Source organism: Eretmochelys imbricata, chromosome 3 (assembly GCF_965152235.1).
Source record: "Eretmochelys imbricata isolate rEreImb1 chromosome 3, rEreImb1.hap1, whole genome shotgun sequence".
Lineage (NCBI taxonomy): Eukaryota > Metazoa > Chordata > Testudines > Cheloniidae > Eretmochelys > Eretmochelys imbricata.
Window position 1 is genome coordinate 14,265,454 of NC_135574.1, and position 15,144 is coordinate 14,280,597.

Below are 15,144 nucleotides of genomic sequence, written 5' to 3' on the forward strand. Positions count from 1 at the left end.
TGTGTCCAGTCCCCTTCTCCAGTGTCCCGCCCCACCTGCCCATTTTCCTAGCCTTCTATCTGCTCCCTGCATCCTAGCCCCTCCCACCTCCTTGTCCCCAACTGTGCCCTGAGCCCCACCCCATCTGTCCCGTGTCCTGGTCTCTCCCAGGGGTCCTGGCCTACATGCCCACTCCACTGAGACTCCAGTCCCTCTGTATTAGAGGGGTAGCCGTGTTAGTCTGTACCCACAAAAACAACGAGGAGTCCGGTGGTACCTACTAAAGCTTATGCCCAAATTAATCTGTTAGTCTTTAAGGTGCCACCAGTCCCTCTGTGATTATCCCCCTTCCCCTCCTCCCCCGTTTCCAAACATGTATTGCATGGTCACGCCCTCCCCTCAGGCTGGGGACTCACCTACCCTAGTGCAGCTGCCCCTATACCTGGGTGCCCTTTAGATCGTCTGCCAGAGGGGTTTGCTCAGGTTTGGGGGGGCGGGGGTAGAGTCCAGCTGGGAGGGCATATATAGCCCCGTGCCTTGAGTGCCTCAGCACCTCCTTGGAGAGATTCCTAATGCAGGGGTGGGCAAGGCTGCTAGCTCCTTGGGGTGGGGACCCCAATGGGTGTCCTTCCAGGAAAGTCTGTTCATGGAGACCCCTACTGCTATAGTTGCTGCTCGGTCACCCCAAAAGGGGAAACTTATGGGGGGGGCCACAGGGGGTCCCCTTTGAAATGTGGTGCTGTTTTAAAGGAGTCACTTAGGTTCCATGAATCGTTTTACCAGACCCCGCATGGGGCGGGGGGGGCGCTTACCCCCCCACCCAGGCAGGGCTGTAGTCGGGTTTCGTGCCCTTATTTTTAACTTTTTCTCCTCCTGGGGGGGGGATGCCTCGCCCTCCAGACTCCCAAGCGTAGGGGGCTCTGCCCCTTGCATCCCCGCTGTGGGCTTTGCCCGCGGGCCAGCCCCTACGTTGAGCAGGGCGCGCACCCAGCAGCGCGACCAGCCGCGGCGCCCTCCACCACGACACCCAGGCTGGCTCTGCCAGCAACTCCCCCTCCCGCCCCGCGCCTGCGCACAGGCTACCCAGCCTGCGCCCTCCCCCGCGCCTGCGCCAGCGCCAGCAAAGCTCTCCCTGGCAAGGGGCGGGCGGAGGCGTCGCTCCTAGAACGCGCCTGCGCGCGGGAAGCTCAGGGCACGCGTAGTGGCACGTTTCCAAGGCGGTAGTTGAGGCCGCGGGCCGGCCGAGCCATGTCGGCGGGGCTGCTGAGTCCGGAGCCGGCAGGGAGCGGCGGTAGGTGCCTGGTGGCCGGGAGCCGCCGGTTTCCGGGCCGGCTCTGGAAGCGGGAGGAGGCCGGCTGGGCTCCAGCTGAGGCGGGGGCCGGGCCGGGGGCGTCGGGGCGGCGAGGCGGAGAGCCCTGGGCGGGCGAGGTGCCGGCTGGGGCTCCCCGGCCTGGCTGAGCTGCGGGGCGGCCCAACCCCCGCTGGGACGAGAGGACAAAGGCGGGGGCCGCTGGGCCGCCCCAGGCCTGGCGGGAGGCACGCTCAGAACGAGGCTCCCCTCCGCCCGCCGGAGGGTTGGCGCGGAACTGGAGCCGGCGGGGGCCTGCGAGCTCCGCTTGCCCGGCCCGGTGGGGGCAGCGTGGCCCTGCCGCCGGCCGTTCTGCCCAAGCAGTAGCCGTGGTGCCATTTGAGTCGCCGGCGCCTGAGCGCCTCGGCGAAGCGAGCGCCGCTGTCCGCTGCGATACCCCAAAGCCTTCCGCTTGGAATCGGGAAATGAGGTTTGTAACCTGGAACAAAATCCAGAGTAGCGGTTGTGTGAAACTGATTGATTGTCACCTGAATTCCTACGTGATAAACCTGGGATGTTGTGTCCCAAACAACAGGGGAGCGATGCCAAAGGACCCCCAAAGCCCTGCAGGGGCGACAGTGTGAACACTCAAGATGAAGCTGAATGACGTGAGGGACTTGGTTCTGCAAGCTAAGGGACCCACCGAAATTTTCGTAGTACTAATTACAGTAACTCCTCGCTTAATGATGTACTTATGTTCCTGAAAAATGCGACTTCAAGTGAAATGATGTTAAGCAAATCTAATTTCCCCATAAGAATTAACGTAAAGGGGGGGTGTTAGGTTCTAGGGAAATTTTTTTCACCAAACAAAAGACTATATATCGTATAAATTTTAAAGAAACCATTTAATATTGGTACACAGCGATGATGATTGTGACTCTTGGTTGAGGTGAAGTCAGAGGGTGGGGTATTTCCCAGGGAATGCCTTACTGCTAAACGATGAACTAGCACTCGGCTGAGCCCCCAAGGGTGAACACAGTTGTTAATATAGCCTCACACTCTACAAGGCAGCAGGAATGGAGGGAGGGGAGACAGCATAGCAGAGAAAGACAGAGCTACACTGTGTGTGTGTGTGTGTGTGAGAGAGTGAGAGACTTGCATTGCCCCTTTAAGTACGTTGACCCTACTCTAAGTACATTGCCTTTTTAAGTAGATCAACAAGTTGAGGCAGCTGCTGCTGGCAAGCTCCCTCCGACCTGAGCCCTGTCGTGTCCCGCTCCTGCTCTATGGAGATGGGGTAAGTGGGGTGCAGGAGGACACCCTGACATTAGCCCCCTTCTTCCCCCCACGCACAGCAAGCAGGACTCCTGGAAGCAGCTCCAAGGCAGGGGTAGGAGCAGCACATGGCAGTGGGGGGAGGGACAGCTGAACTACCCGGAAATTGATAGCCTGTTGTGCAGCTGCGACACAGAGAACTTAGGGGAACGGGGAGCTGATGCGGGGGCTGCTGGTCCACCCTGGTTCCAAGTCCCCACCAGCTAGCTCCAATGGGCTGCTCTTCCTGCAAGCAGTGGACAAAGCAGGTGGCTGCCAAAAGACGTTATAAGGAAGCATTGCATAACTTTAAACGAGCATGTTTTCTAACTGATCAGCAATGAAACAACGTTAACTGGGATGACTTTAAGTGAGGAGTTACTGTACTGTGTCCAGATATGTTTGCAGTAAGCAGTCCTAACATAGAACAAAGATCAATAACAAATTCATTGTTAAGTACAAAGTAACGTACATGGGAAAACATCCCAACTATACATACAAAATGATGGGGTCTAAATTAGCTGTTCTGACCTCAAGAAAGAGGTTGTTGAGTCATTGTGAATAGTTCTCTGAAAACATCTACTCAATATGCAGCAGCAGTCAAAAAAAAGCTAAAAATGTTTGAAACAAATAGGAAAGGGATAAATAAGACCAAAGATGATATAATACCACTATATAAATCCATAGTATGCCCACACCTTGACTACTGCATGCAGTTCTGGTCACTCCATCTCAAAAAAGATGTATTGGAATTTGAAAAGGTACAGAAAAGGGTAACAAAAATGATTAGGGATATGGAACAGTTTCCATAGGAGGAGAGATTAAAAAGACTGGGACTGTTCATGGAAAAGACTAAGGGGTGTACGATAGAGGTCTATAAAATCTTGAATGGTATAGAGAAAGTGAATAGGGAAGTGTAATTTACTCCTTCACATAACATAAGAACCAGGAATCTTCTGATGAAATTAAGGGGCTGCAGGTTTAAAACAAACACAAGAAAGTGCTTCTTCACAATATGCCTGGGAATGTTGTAAAGGCCAAAAGTATAACAGGGTTAAAAAAAGAATTAGATAATTTCACAGAGGATAGGTCCATCACTGGCTATTAGGGACAGTAGATGGGGAAGGTTCTGAGTTACTAGAGAGAATTCTTTCCCAGGTGTCTGGGTGGTGGGTCTTGCCCATATGCTCAGTCTAACTGAATGCTATATTTGGGGTTGGGAAAGAATTTTCTCTCAGGCAAGATTAGCAGAGACCCTGGTGGGTTTTTTTGCAGCATGGGTCACTTGTAGGTTTAAACTAGTGTAAATAGTGGATTCTCTGTAACTTGAAGTCTTTAAACCATGATTTGAGGACTTCAGTAACCAGCCAGAGGTTAGGTGTCTATTACAGAAGTGGGTTGGTGAGGTTCTGTGGCCTGGAATGTGCAGGAGGTCAGACTAGATGATCATGATGGTCCTTCTGACCTTAAAGTCTGTGAGATGATGAAGAATGTAACCCCATGCTCTGGGTGTCCCTTAGCCTGTGACTGCCAGATGCTGGGACTGGGCGACAGGAGATGGCTCACTAGATTAATTGCCCTTATTTGTTCATTCCCCCTGAAGCATTGGTTGCTGTCGGAAGATAGGATACTGGGCTAGATGGACCATTGGTTGGATCCAGTATGGCTGTTCTTATGTTGTGACAGTGCTGTAGCTGAGCATGGTGCTCTGCAGACAAAAAGGAACACATAATTCCTGTTCCCTGAAGAGTTAAGAATTTAAATTAGATAAGATGACCCTTGATTTCTCTTCACCTTCTTGTCCCCGCCACTCCTCCCCAAAAGGAAATTAAAAAAACTGTGTGAGGAAAGACAGACGTGTGTAGGTGGGATTTTTTTTAGATTTTGTATTTTTATAAGAACATAGGACACAGAGCTCTTCATGTAGATGCTTGTAAATTACACTTTTTAATTTAGAAGAGAAGAGAAATTTTTCTTTTGTTTTTATATAATTTATTTTTCATATTCTCTCCAGACATTTCTTTAGCAGAGCCAAGACCAGTGAGAGCCTTGATGGCTTGAGGCAGTGTGGCCTACTGAATAGGGCAGTGGACTGGCAGTCAGGCGACTTGGATTCTATTCCTGTCTATGTCACTGCCCTCTTGCGTGACTTTGAGCAAATCGCTTTCCCTCTCTGTGCCTGTTTCCCTTCCTACCCTTTGTCTATGTTGTACATTTAGATTGTAAACTAACTTTGGGGCAGACGTTCGTAGTGCGTGCAAGTATATGAGTACATTGCCTAGCATAATGAGATCCTGATCTCAGTTGTGGCCTCTACGCTCTATTGTAATACAAATAATAGTAATTGTTCTTATGCCTGCTGATGGGGATTGCATTGTGGAGTGGAGCTGGGAGACGTAGCTGTAACACTGCACACTATGTAGATTACTGGTGTGGCCTGCATTGACACAGCTACAGGCTGGGCTGAGATGTGCTCAGAGATTTGTGTGTTCTGCTGGTGGTTGCAATGCCTGTAAAGCATGGGTATGGAAACAAGGTGTCTTAGAAATGTTGTGGGCAGTAGATCTTGGAACTGCCAAATAACAATGCAATTTTTGGTTATGTAGATGGGCCTCTGTCTTACTCTACATTGAAGAGAATGTTTTGTTTTTTTTTAAAAAGCACTAATACGGTTTTTGTCTGTTTTCAGAGTCTGATGTCTTTGAAATTGACCTTCCCATCACGATCTTTGTGCTGAGTGATGATGATTTTCTAGAAAGTGAAGACGAAGAGGAGGCAATTTTGAGTGGTGATGATATTTTGAAGAGTGAAGAAGAAGAGGTGGCCACTTCGAATGATGGTGATCGCCCAAAAAAAGGCAAAGAGGAAAAGCAGGTGCCTTCAAGTGGTGGTGATGTTTTAAGGAGTCAGGTGCAGCCCCACTTGAATGAAGATTATGTTCTAAAATGTCCAGAGGAAGAGCAGGTTACTCTGAGTGTGTTTGAGAAATCAAATTCAGCCCAAATTTCTTTAAGTGATCAATATGCTCTGGGCAGTAGCAAACCCAGCCAAAATGATGTGTCATGCCTGTCAGCTCCCAGAATGGACCCTGGAGAGGTAAATGGATGTGTCGAAAGCAAGGATGACATCGATTGCCAAAAGGTTCCTGTTCCTCTCTCATGTGGTGACAATAAGGGTAGAGATGGTCTGACTATTGAGACAAATAGGCAGCTGATTCCAGGAGCAATTTTTAAAGATGGAAAGGAACATGAGACTTCTGCAATCAGTTCCTCTGACAGCAATCAAGAGTACCAGCCAGCACTCCATTGTAAAGAAGCAGAGAGATGTGTTGAGACTGAAGGTGAGAGAGAGAGAGAGAGAGAGAAAAGGACAAGGACGTAATCATGAGCTAATGTTAAAAAAACAGAAGTATGGTATTGAGAGAGATTTGGGGAAGAAGTGAGAAAAGAAAGAGGTACAAAACACAGGAGTGGGAAAGGGGGAAGAGAAAGGAAGTACACTGAAGACAACTCAGGATAAAGTTACACCATATTGTATTATAGGAAAGAAATTAATAATGGTGGAATTTGATATACCCAGTGACTTTTTTTTCTGCTACTTGACCACCCCAGTAGAGGCACGCGCACACAGTACATTTATGAAATAGAAAGATGATTGCCAGTGTTATAATGGTACACAGCTCTTCTGTTCCTTTAATTTGGAGTGGAGGGGCACCATAGTGGCACAGGCATTTTTCCACCCTGGCTAGTAAACTGAGTCGTCAGACTAGTAGGCATTAGGTACATTTTCAAGACCTGTCCACAGAAGTGTTCATTATATGATGGTATGGAGAAACGTGGTACATGATTTACTGGTGTGAATGAAAATGAGCTTGGTCTCATTCTTATGCCCAGCACAAAATTTCTGCACAGACTTTGTCCAACCAGCAGTTTGTGCTCACAAATAGGCCAGGACTAAAATAAGAGGTGTATTGCAGGTTGGGAGTTCTGTCCATATTGTTGGGGAAAGCTTGCCCGGCACCTCCCATACATTATTTATACCTCTAGTCAGTGGTCTCAGTCCCTAATTTAGCACTTAACTTTGCTCACCAATAAGGATGAGGTAAGGGCTATGAAGATACGGCTGTTGGTGAATACTCTGGGAGAACCAGTAGTTATGTTGTGGTGGTCCACGTCTACTACAGCTGAGTGAAATTATATAAGGAAATAATTTTACCTTTTTTAGCATCAGTGAGTGACATTCCCTACTCTGAATACAAATTCTGCTGGCAGTCAGTAATTCTCCACTTTTGTTTTCTCTGTTTAGCGTATCATAACTTGGATGGGAGTTATTGAGATCATGCCAGGCTGTAGATTACTAGATGACATGTCACATGTATTTTCTTACATTTTTAGGTACTGTCCCTTTAGAGAAGGCAAAGAATAAAACTGATGACAGAACAAGAAAGAGAAATGGCTCTACAGATGAAACTCTGAATTGTGGAATGGATAGCAACTTTGAAGATCTGAATGCTGTAGAAGAAATAGAGCAAGTCCAAAGTATTTTTTTTACTTGTATTAATGGTGACTCTTCTACAGCAGGAGAGTTGCTAGAAGATGTAGGGGACTTGGCAATGAATGCTTGTGATAATCCTGGATTAAATATTTCTGAAGAGCTTATTCATCAGTCTGTAATTCATTCTCCCAGGGAGATGGATAAGCGAGAAGATTGTGATTTTTCTCATGTGATTATAAAACACCCAAATGTAAAGCATCAGGAAGAGACATTCCTACTAGGTAATGCGCATAACAGTGAAGCTGTTTCTGTGGGATTTTGTTCTACCTACAAGAATGAGAAGACACTGAATCTGAAATGCAGGTTTTGTAGCTCTGTGTGTACAAGTAAAAATACTCTAAAGAAACATGTTTGTTCAGCACATCAAGATAAAAAAATTCACAAATGCTGCTTTTGCCAAAGAAGCTTTTTCTTTTCTGTCAATGTTAAACGCCATCTTAAATTTCATAAGAAAATGACCAGGTTGAAAAAGACAAGAAAAGGTAGAAGTATGAACATTGAAAAAGCCAGGAAGGAGACCCCAGCAAAAACACAATCTGCGAATAAAAAAAAGGAAAGTAAGTATGAGAAATTTTTCATCAAAATTGAAAGGGACTGTAAAACTGTAGATGCTCCAGTTATTTTTTCTTGTAAAATTTGTCTCTTTGCTTCACCAGATCCTAAACTTTTTGTTTATCATATGAAGGGACATAAAGGCAGACAGCCTTATCAGTGTCCCCAGTGTAACTATTCTTGTGTTAGCTTGTCCTATATGCTAAATCATATGTACTGGCATGCTGGCTATAGACTGTACAAATGCAGGTTCTGTACATTTTTTTCACTGTATTTTGCAAGTATGGTGAAACACAGTTACATTCATACAGGGGCTAAGCCGTATTCCTGTGAATTCTGCCAGTCGTCATTCACAAGCACAAGTGGCTTAAAGAGACACACAAATATACATGTTGCCAAAGAATTGTGCCAAGGGCAGCAACACTTTGGCTTGCCTGTCGAGGGGAAGAGAACTAAAAGTCCTCCAAAGAGCTATACATGTGATCAGTGTAACTTGGTATTTTACACTAAAGGACTACTCTGCTTTCATGAGAAATTTCATAGCCAAGTTAAAGGCTGTGATGAGATGTTTGCAAATGAGAGTAATGAATACAATAAAAGCAAAGCATGTACAGATGACAACGATTACCAAAAGGACTGGGTTTCTTCTGGTTCTGACAATAAATGGGATGATCACCTGCTTAATGAGAAACATGAAATGCTGGCTTCAGGAGCAGAACTTGAACAGGAGAATGAATTTGAGAAGGATATGAATATATGCTCTGGCAAAACAATGTGCCAAAGCAGCCAGGGAACCAACAATTTGCCTGTTGTGAGGACTGGATCAGAAACTCTTTTCAGTATTTACAAGAGCGAGCAGTGTGATATAGTGTTTTGCAAAGAGAAGCATCTGTTTTTTCAGAAGGTCGCTCATTCACAAGTTCAAGAATGTAATGAGATTGTTACAAAGGCTCCCAAGGCTGAGGAAAATGCTAAGTGTATTGATGTACAGCCTCCTGTTGGGACTTCTCACAAACTGTTCAAGTGTCAACAATGTGATTATGCCACTTACATTTTTAGCAACCTTAAGCTGCATTTTAGAATACACACTGGTGAAAAACCATTTGAGTGTAAAGAGTGCAACAAGATGTTTCGCACCTCCAGCCATTTGCGGAGACATAGTCTTATGCACATAAAGAAAGGTCATGAAAGTGGCCATTGCCATTATTTGGGCAGCACTTCAGACAATCTTAAACTGCACTGTGAAATACATAAGGGCACGTGCCCTAAAAGGGAAGATCTTAGTTCCTCAAAAGACTTAAAGTGTGTTCGTTCCATATGCAGCTCAGAAAACCTTCAGAAACAGATGGATGTTCATGAGGGCAAAGAAAATGAACATGTTCTACCATCACAAAGTCTTCCACAACTTTACAAGTGTGAACAGTGTAATTACATCACTTATGTTTTAAGCAACCTCAAACTACACACAAGGATTCATACAGGTGAAAAACCCTACAGCTGTGACACTTGTCAGAAGAAGTTTCGTACTTCAGGTCATCTAAATCGACACAAGCTTGTGCATTTAAAGATGGAACGCCTTAAGTGTAGGAACTGTGACTATTCAACAGACAAATGGCAGTCCCTTAAGTGGCATTTGGCTTCACACTTGGATGAAAAAAACCTGGTTAGTAGCAAAGTCAAAGCGCAATCACTGCTACCTGTCAAAATATACAAGTGTGAAGAGTGTGGCTATGCTACAGCCCATAGTGGAAACTTTAAGCAGCATTTGAGAATTCATACAGGTGAAAAGCCATACAAATGTGACCAGTGTGCTCTTCCTTTCCGCACTTCTAGCCACCTGAAGCGTCACTTACTAACTCATTTAAAGTTACGCTGCAACAAGTGAGTTTTCCACCATGGATAAATGTGCTCTAGAGAAACATGTAAAAACACAAGGATAAAAAAATGTACAAATGCCAAAAGTGCAGTGTAACACTTTCCACCATACATCTCTTAGAGAAACATAAGAAACAGCATTTAAAAACTGGAAAATAAAACCGGGATTTGTTAAAATTCCTGAGTTACAAGCTTGGATCTAGGAAGTTTTGCAGTAGTTTGAACTTATACCTTGGCAGAAGAGCACAATTTCTTTCTCTTTGCCCTGTATCCCACCTATATGAAATGCCTTCACCTGGCACTAGGTAAAATTGACATGGTAATGATTATGGACCAGACTCTTGGGTATTCCCACAGTGTATAGAGTGGAAGTCTGGGGATGGTGTGGAATGCTGACATAAAACACTGCCCTACTGCTATGAGCATTACTTCCACTACTGCGTTAAAGAAGCCTCAGAGCTGTTTCTAAATTATGTTGGCCTATAAAAGTCACAAGGGGCTGTTTTAAACTAGCTCAGACTGGAATGTTCAGACAAACTTCTGCTAATGCTCATCCATTCAGTAAGCGAACGTCATACCACTGTCCTGTCAGCAAGGAGAGGGTTTGATGTCAGCACTCCTACATTGGCTGTACTCCACTGCTGAGTCACCCTTACACTAAGATCTTCCCTGTCCCATTTACTTGGGTTTTACAACCAAAATATGCTATGTCTTTCTGAAAAGAATTTAAATCAAATTCTTCTCTATTACAAATCAGTAACCTGTAGATCAAAAATTTAGTTAAAAATTAGTCCTTCTGCAACTACTGATATTGCCATGCATACCTAATACTGCAAGAGGATGACTTATAAAACCACTAGTTATAATAATTGATTATAGAAACGGAGTGGGCATGTTTCTGTGTGTGTGAACACCCTAGAAGACAGGTTACTAATAAGGATTCAGCATTGATGAGTGCTGCTGCATCAGTAGCTTTTGAGGCTTAACTCTTGATTTAGACTCTTGAGTAGAAATGTTCTTAAAGTTTTGTACTGCTGTCCTTCAAAGGCCTAATCCTGTAAAATACTGTACCCCCTCAAAGCACTTTGCAAGATAAGTTCCAAACTGTTTGCAAGAAATGAAGTAGGAAGTAGAAGATACAAATAATGGATACCTCCAACCTACCATTTGATGCCTGCTTTCCAAGTGTTCTGCTGCATATCAGAAAATCTCCTTCATTAAGAGGATTTGATGGAAAAGCTGTGGATCTATTAAGATCCCTACAGTTTAAACTGTCTCCTTAAAGGAGACTTTACTAGAGCCGCTTGTTTGCTTACGTTCTTTGTTGTTACAGGTCATTATCAATGAAGTGTTTATTCCAAATGTCTGTCTGATTGTGACAAACTTTTTTCTTTATTTTAGATGAAGGAAATTACTCCGTTGATTTAAATACATTTGGCAAAATGCTGGTATATTTTTCAGAAATATTCAAGTTTCTACTTTTCAGTTCCGCTTGTATCTTTTGAAGATTCCTCTGTTAGCCCTCTACAAAGGACAAATAAGAGAAATATGTAGTATGTATATTTCAGCAATTTGTATTAAACAGTTTAATGTTTGTAAAATGTTTTTTCCTAACATTAGTCTCAAATCCTAAAATTTCCCTTTATGTCAAAGGTGGATAAAATTCAGTGTTTGCTGTTAAAATATTTAATTTTGCCCTTGTAGGGAGATAACATTACTATGGTTCCTTCAAATATAAGGAACACAATGGTAATGTTAAAGATGTTAATAGAAGGAGAAATTGGTAAATTAATCTAACTTAACACTTTGATATACTGCCTCAAAGGAATTTCATTAAATCATGTTATACTGTCTCTTTAAAATTGCATGTGCAAGGTCCACTCAAGCAAAGAGCTAGGTCAACAAAGTATCTAGCTACAACTTAGTAGAAATACAGCAAGTGGGAGACCTAAGAATGGAATTGGGCTTTTTATTTCATGCTGTAAGAGTAGGTGTTACTTGAGCATCTGCAATGTATGATGCTAAGATTTCCCCAGCCCTACTTGCCCCAGGGGATTTGTAATGGCAGAACTTTGTGCCTAGTATCTGTTACAATTACTGCAAAAGATTAAGAGACTGGGAAATTAAAAGAAAAACTCTCTAAAGTAGGGGATTCTTGGTATCCCTTTCTTTAATCTTTTCGAAGCCACAAGACAGGAAAGTTGCACTGCAGAACAAGTAGAGCTAGAAAACGAGAGCATGAAGTATGGGTACCTACAGTGAGATCTGGTACATCTACCAAATGTACCTTGTGGTCTTCCTTATTAATATGGAGGTGTAGTATAGAAACTATAAGTTTCCAACACTAGCTGTTCTCTTGATCTGAGGAGAGGGTGGTGGTCTCTCAGCTGCATCTCCATATTACCAAAGAGTGTGGCTGCAGTGTGCTCCATTTTACGGAATTAGGAGCAGGCCTTAGGCTCCCATCAAACTGCTTCTATAGCCTCTGAATAGGGCACAGTTTGGCCCGAAAGATATTTTAGCTCTTTTTTTTTTTTTTTTCCTTCAAAAAGTGCCTGGTTTTCTGTTGAGTTTTTCTTATTACCAATGCTTAATGCTGTAGCATTTTGGCTCCTATCAAGCTGTGAAAACCTCTATTAAGATGGCCTATCTCCTATCTTTCCTGATATTTCAATATAGCACAGAAGTGTGTTATGCTGGAGAGTCTACGTCTGAAACATAAAAAGCTTTCTTAATTTGATTTATAATTGAAGTCACAAATGCTGAAGAAAGCAGCAAAAATCACTTTAAAAGGGCAAGTTACGTATTATACCATGGGGGGCCCCTAGTGCTCTATAGGTGTAACTGCACGTGTTCTACTGCTTTTGATCTTACCTAGCTAAACCTTGTTGAAACAGCAGAAGAGTGAATGGCCTTGCCACTGGGAAAAATGTGGTAATGACAGATTTTTACACTTTAGTCCTGTTTTTGTATGCAGTGCACCACAATTCTTATTGCCTTGCATTGTGCCTTTTCCAGAGTATAGAGTATTATAAAATTCATCTTTGTGAAAAGTAAATAGGTGTAGGTGAATTACATCATTTCATGTAATAAGTTATACCACTTCATTTATCTGTCAATGGAGGCATTTGGCTTAAAAAAAATAATTAAAAAATTACAATGAGGTGAAGGCTGTCCTATGTTTTTTCTTGGTATTAGAGCTCAGTGTTCAAGAGGAATATTAATATACATTGTTTGGTATGTGCTTTGAGGTAAGAGCAAGGAAAAGATTGTGAATCTATATAAAAATGATGGTCCTTTTTGGAACAAGGTACCCTTGAAGGTCTCTGTGGAACAAATGAAATACATTCCTTTACATTTTCTTACATATAAAAGGCCTTCAGGGTACATGACTGTCGATGTATGTGAAGAAAATGTTCCTCTTCTGTCTCATTTGTTTCTTACCACTAAAGATGGTCTTTTGTAAACAACCATTAATCACCCGAACTTAAATGCATGGTCTGTTTAGTAACTGATTCTAAAACAGGCTGTATTCAACTTGAGTAATATTTAGAGGACCAAATTTTTGACTCAGTCAAGCAAATAATCCCGCTGATTTCACTAGACCACATACACCCCGTCTCCAGCGCCCCCCTCGCCGCATTACAGGAGGCTGTCTCACCTCCAGGGTCACACCCAGCCCCGCTCCCTCCTCCCCCAGTCTCGCTCGTACTGGATCGGGTCTCCTCCCCTCCCGGGTCCCTCAAGTTGCTTCCAGCCGGCGGAGTTCTGTGCCCGCAGCACCGCCGGGCGCCAGATGGCGCTATGGCAATGCTTCCCAGCCATGCCGGCTGCCCCTGAGCAGCCCTGTACACCAGCCCGGCTCGTCTCTTCCCCTCCCTCCACTTTCAGAGCTGCGCACGCGCAGCTTTTACAATTTGACTGGCGGGAGCCTCATCCCCTCTCAATGCGCGTGCGTACAGCTCCGACTTACGGACTAACTGTGCGTCGGCTCGGAGTTTTGACACATTCCCTGCGCCCTTGTCCGAACTGCGCCTGCGCAGAATCTCAACCGCCCGTAGCGCGGAGAGACTAGTGGTGTCTCTCGTGCGCCGCCGTCGTCTCTTTTCTTCCGCAGCCCGCTCGCCTTCGCTGCCAAGATGCCGCGGATCATGATCAAAGGAGGCGTGTGGCGAAACACCGAGGTAGGAGCCGCTTCCATTCCTGGGGCCCACCCGCAGGGTCGGCGGCTGAGCCTCTGCGCGGCAGCGAGAAGGGGTAGCGGAGCGCATGCGCTGAAACGAGAGCTGGAGGGGGGTTTTGCGCATGCGCAGATGGTGTCTCCAGCATGGTCTCCGAGATACTTTTATGTGCCTCGGGTTCTCGAGACCCTGCCGTCCTCGTTCCCCCCCCCGCCTGCTTAGTGCTTGAGGGTCCCCAGTGTGCAGCGCGGGGAGGGCTCAGATCCGCTTGGGCCCTGTGTGCTGGGAGCTGTCCCCTCTGCAGTCCGGGGTTCCTAGTGTAGCGTGAGCAGAGAGCCCAGATCCGCTTGGGCCCTGTGTGCTGGGAGCTGTCCCCTCTGCAGTCTGGGGTACCGAGTGTGTAGTATGAGCAGAGAGCCCAGATCCGCTTGGGCCCTGTGTGCTGGGAGCTGTCCCCTCTGCAGTCTGGGGTACCGAGTGTGTAGTATGAGCAGAGAGTACAGACCCGCCTGGGCCCTGTGTACTGGGAGCTGGCTCTGCTGCAGGCTGGGGTTCACAGTGTACAGCACTGCTGTGGGTCTCAGATCCACATGCGCATCTGTGTGCTGGCAGTGGTCCCCAGTGTGCAGAAATGGGCAGGGGCCCTGTCAAGGTTCCTCCCCCACTCTGAACTCTGGGGTACAGATGTGGGGACCTGCATGAAAACCCTCCTAAGCTTATCTTTACCAGCTTAGGTCAAAACTTCCCTAAGGTACAAAATATTCCACCCTTTGTCCTTGGATTGGCCACTACCACCACCAAACTAATACTGGTTACTGGGGAAGAGCTGTTTGGATGAGTCTTTCCCCCCAAAATACTTCCCAAAACCTTTCACCCCACTTCCTGGACAAGGTTTGGTAAAAAGCCTCACCAATTTGCCTAGGTGACTACAGACCCAGACCCTTGGATCTTAAGAACAATGAACAATCCTCCCAACACTTGCACCCCCTCTTTTCTGGGAAGTGTTGGATAAAAAGCCTCACCAGTTTGCATAGGTGACCACAGACCCAAACCCTTGGATCTGAGAACAATGAAAAAGCATTCAGTTTTCTTACAAGAAGACTTTTAATAAAAATAGAAGTAAATAGAAATAAAGAAATCCCCCGTGTAAAATCAGGATGGTAGATATCTTACAGGGTAATTAGATTCAAAAACATAGAGAACCCCTCTAGGCAAAACCTTAAGTTACAAAAAAGATACAGAGACAGAAATAGTTATTCTATTCAGCACAGTTCTTTTCTCAGCCATTTAAAGAAATCATAATCTAACACGTACCTAGCTAGATTACTTACTAAAAGTTCTAAGACTCCATTCCTGGTCTATCCCCGACAAAGACAGAATATAGACAGCGACACAGACCCT

The 15,144-nt window shown here is 45.0% G+C and overlaps 2 protein-coding genes and 1 long non-coding RNA gene across 4 annotated transcripts in view; 2 read left to right on the forward strand and 1 right to left on the reverse strand.

The window, feature by feature from the left end:
* The first annotated feature begins 1,146 nt into the window (after positions 1 to 1,146).
* On the forward strand, positions 1,147 to 12,725 carry LOC144262527 (uncharacterized). Of its 2 annotated transcripts, XM_077812402.1 has the most exons (4): positions 1,147 to 1,270; positions 5,271 to 5,921; positions 6,976 to 7,692; positions 10,964 to 12,725. In XM_077812402.1, exons 1-4 carry the CDS (start codon positions 1,228 to 1,230, stop codon positions 11,065 to 11,067), a joined length of 1,515 nt encoding a protein of 504 aa, XP_077668528.1. In that variant the 5' UTR covers positions 1,147 to 1,227; the 3' UTR covers positions 11,068 to 12,725. The 2 variants fall into 2 exon arrangements, with proteins under 2 accessions (XP_077668528.1, XP_077668527.1); XM_077812401.1 differs by having other exon boundaries at positions 6,976 to 12,725.
* On the reverse strand, positions 10,933 to 13,674 carry LOC144262529 (uncharacterized). Its single transcript, XR_013345541.1, has 2 exons — positions 13,536 to 13,674; positions 10,933 to 11,086 (listed from the first exon to the last, which is right to left on the reverse strand). It is a non-coding gene; the product is annotated as an uncharacterized LOC144262529 (long non-coding RNA).
* Positions 13,562 to 15,144, forward strand: part of CDC5L (cell division cycle 5 like) — a 46,642-nt gene continuing 45,059 nt past the window's right edge. Inside the window, exon 1 of the mRNA XM_077812403.1 lies at positions 13,562 to 13,746. Coding sequence (XP_077668529.1) covers positions 13,702 to 13,746 — 45 coding nt within the window. The 5' untranslated portion in view covers positions 13,562 to 13,701. The remainder of the gene's footprint in view (positions 13,747 to 15,144) is intronic.

Coding starts and splice junctions, on each gene's coding strand:
- LOC144262527 (XM_077812401.1), top strand. CDS start 1,228: ATGTCGGCGGGGCTGCTGAGTCCGGAGCCGGCAGGGAGCGGCG. Junction 1,271..5,270: donor GGAGCCGGCAGGGAGCGGCG/GTAGGTGCCTGG, acceptor GTCTGTTTTCAG/AGTCTGATGTCTTTGAAATT. Junction 5,922..6,975: donor GAGATGTGTTGAGACTGAAG/GTGAGAGAGAGA, acceptor TTACATTTTTAG/GTACTGTCCCTTTAGAGAAG.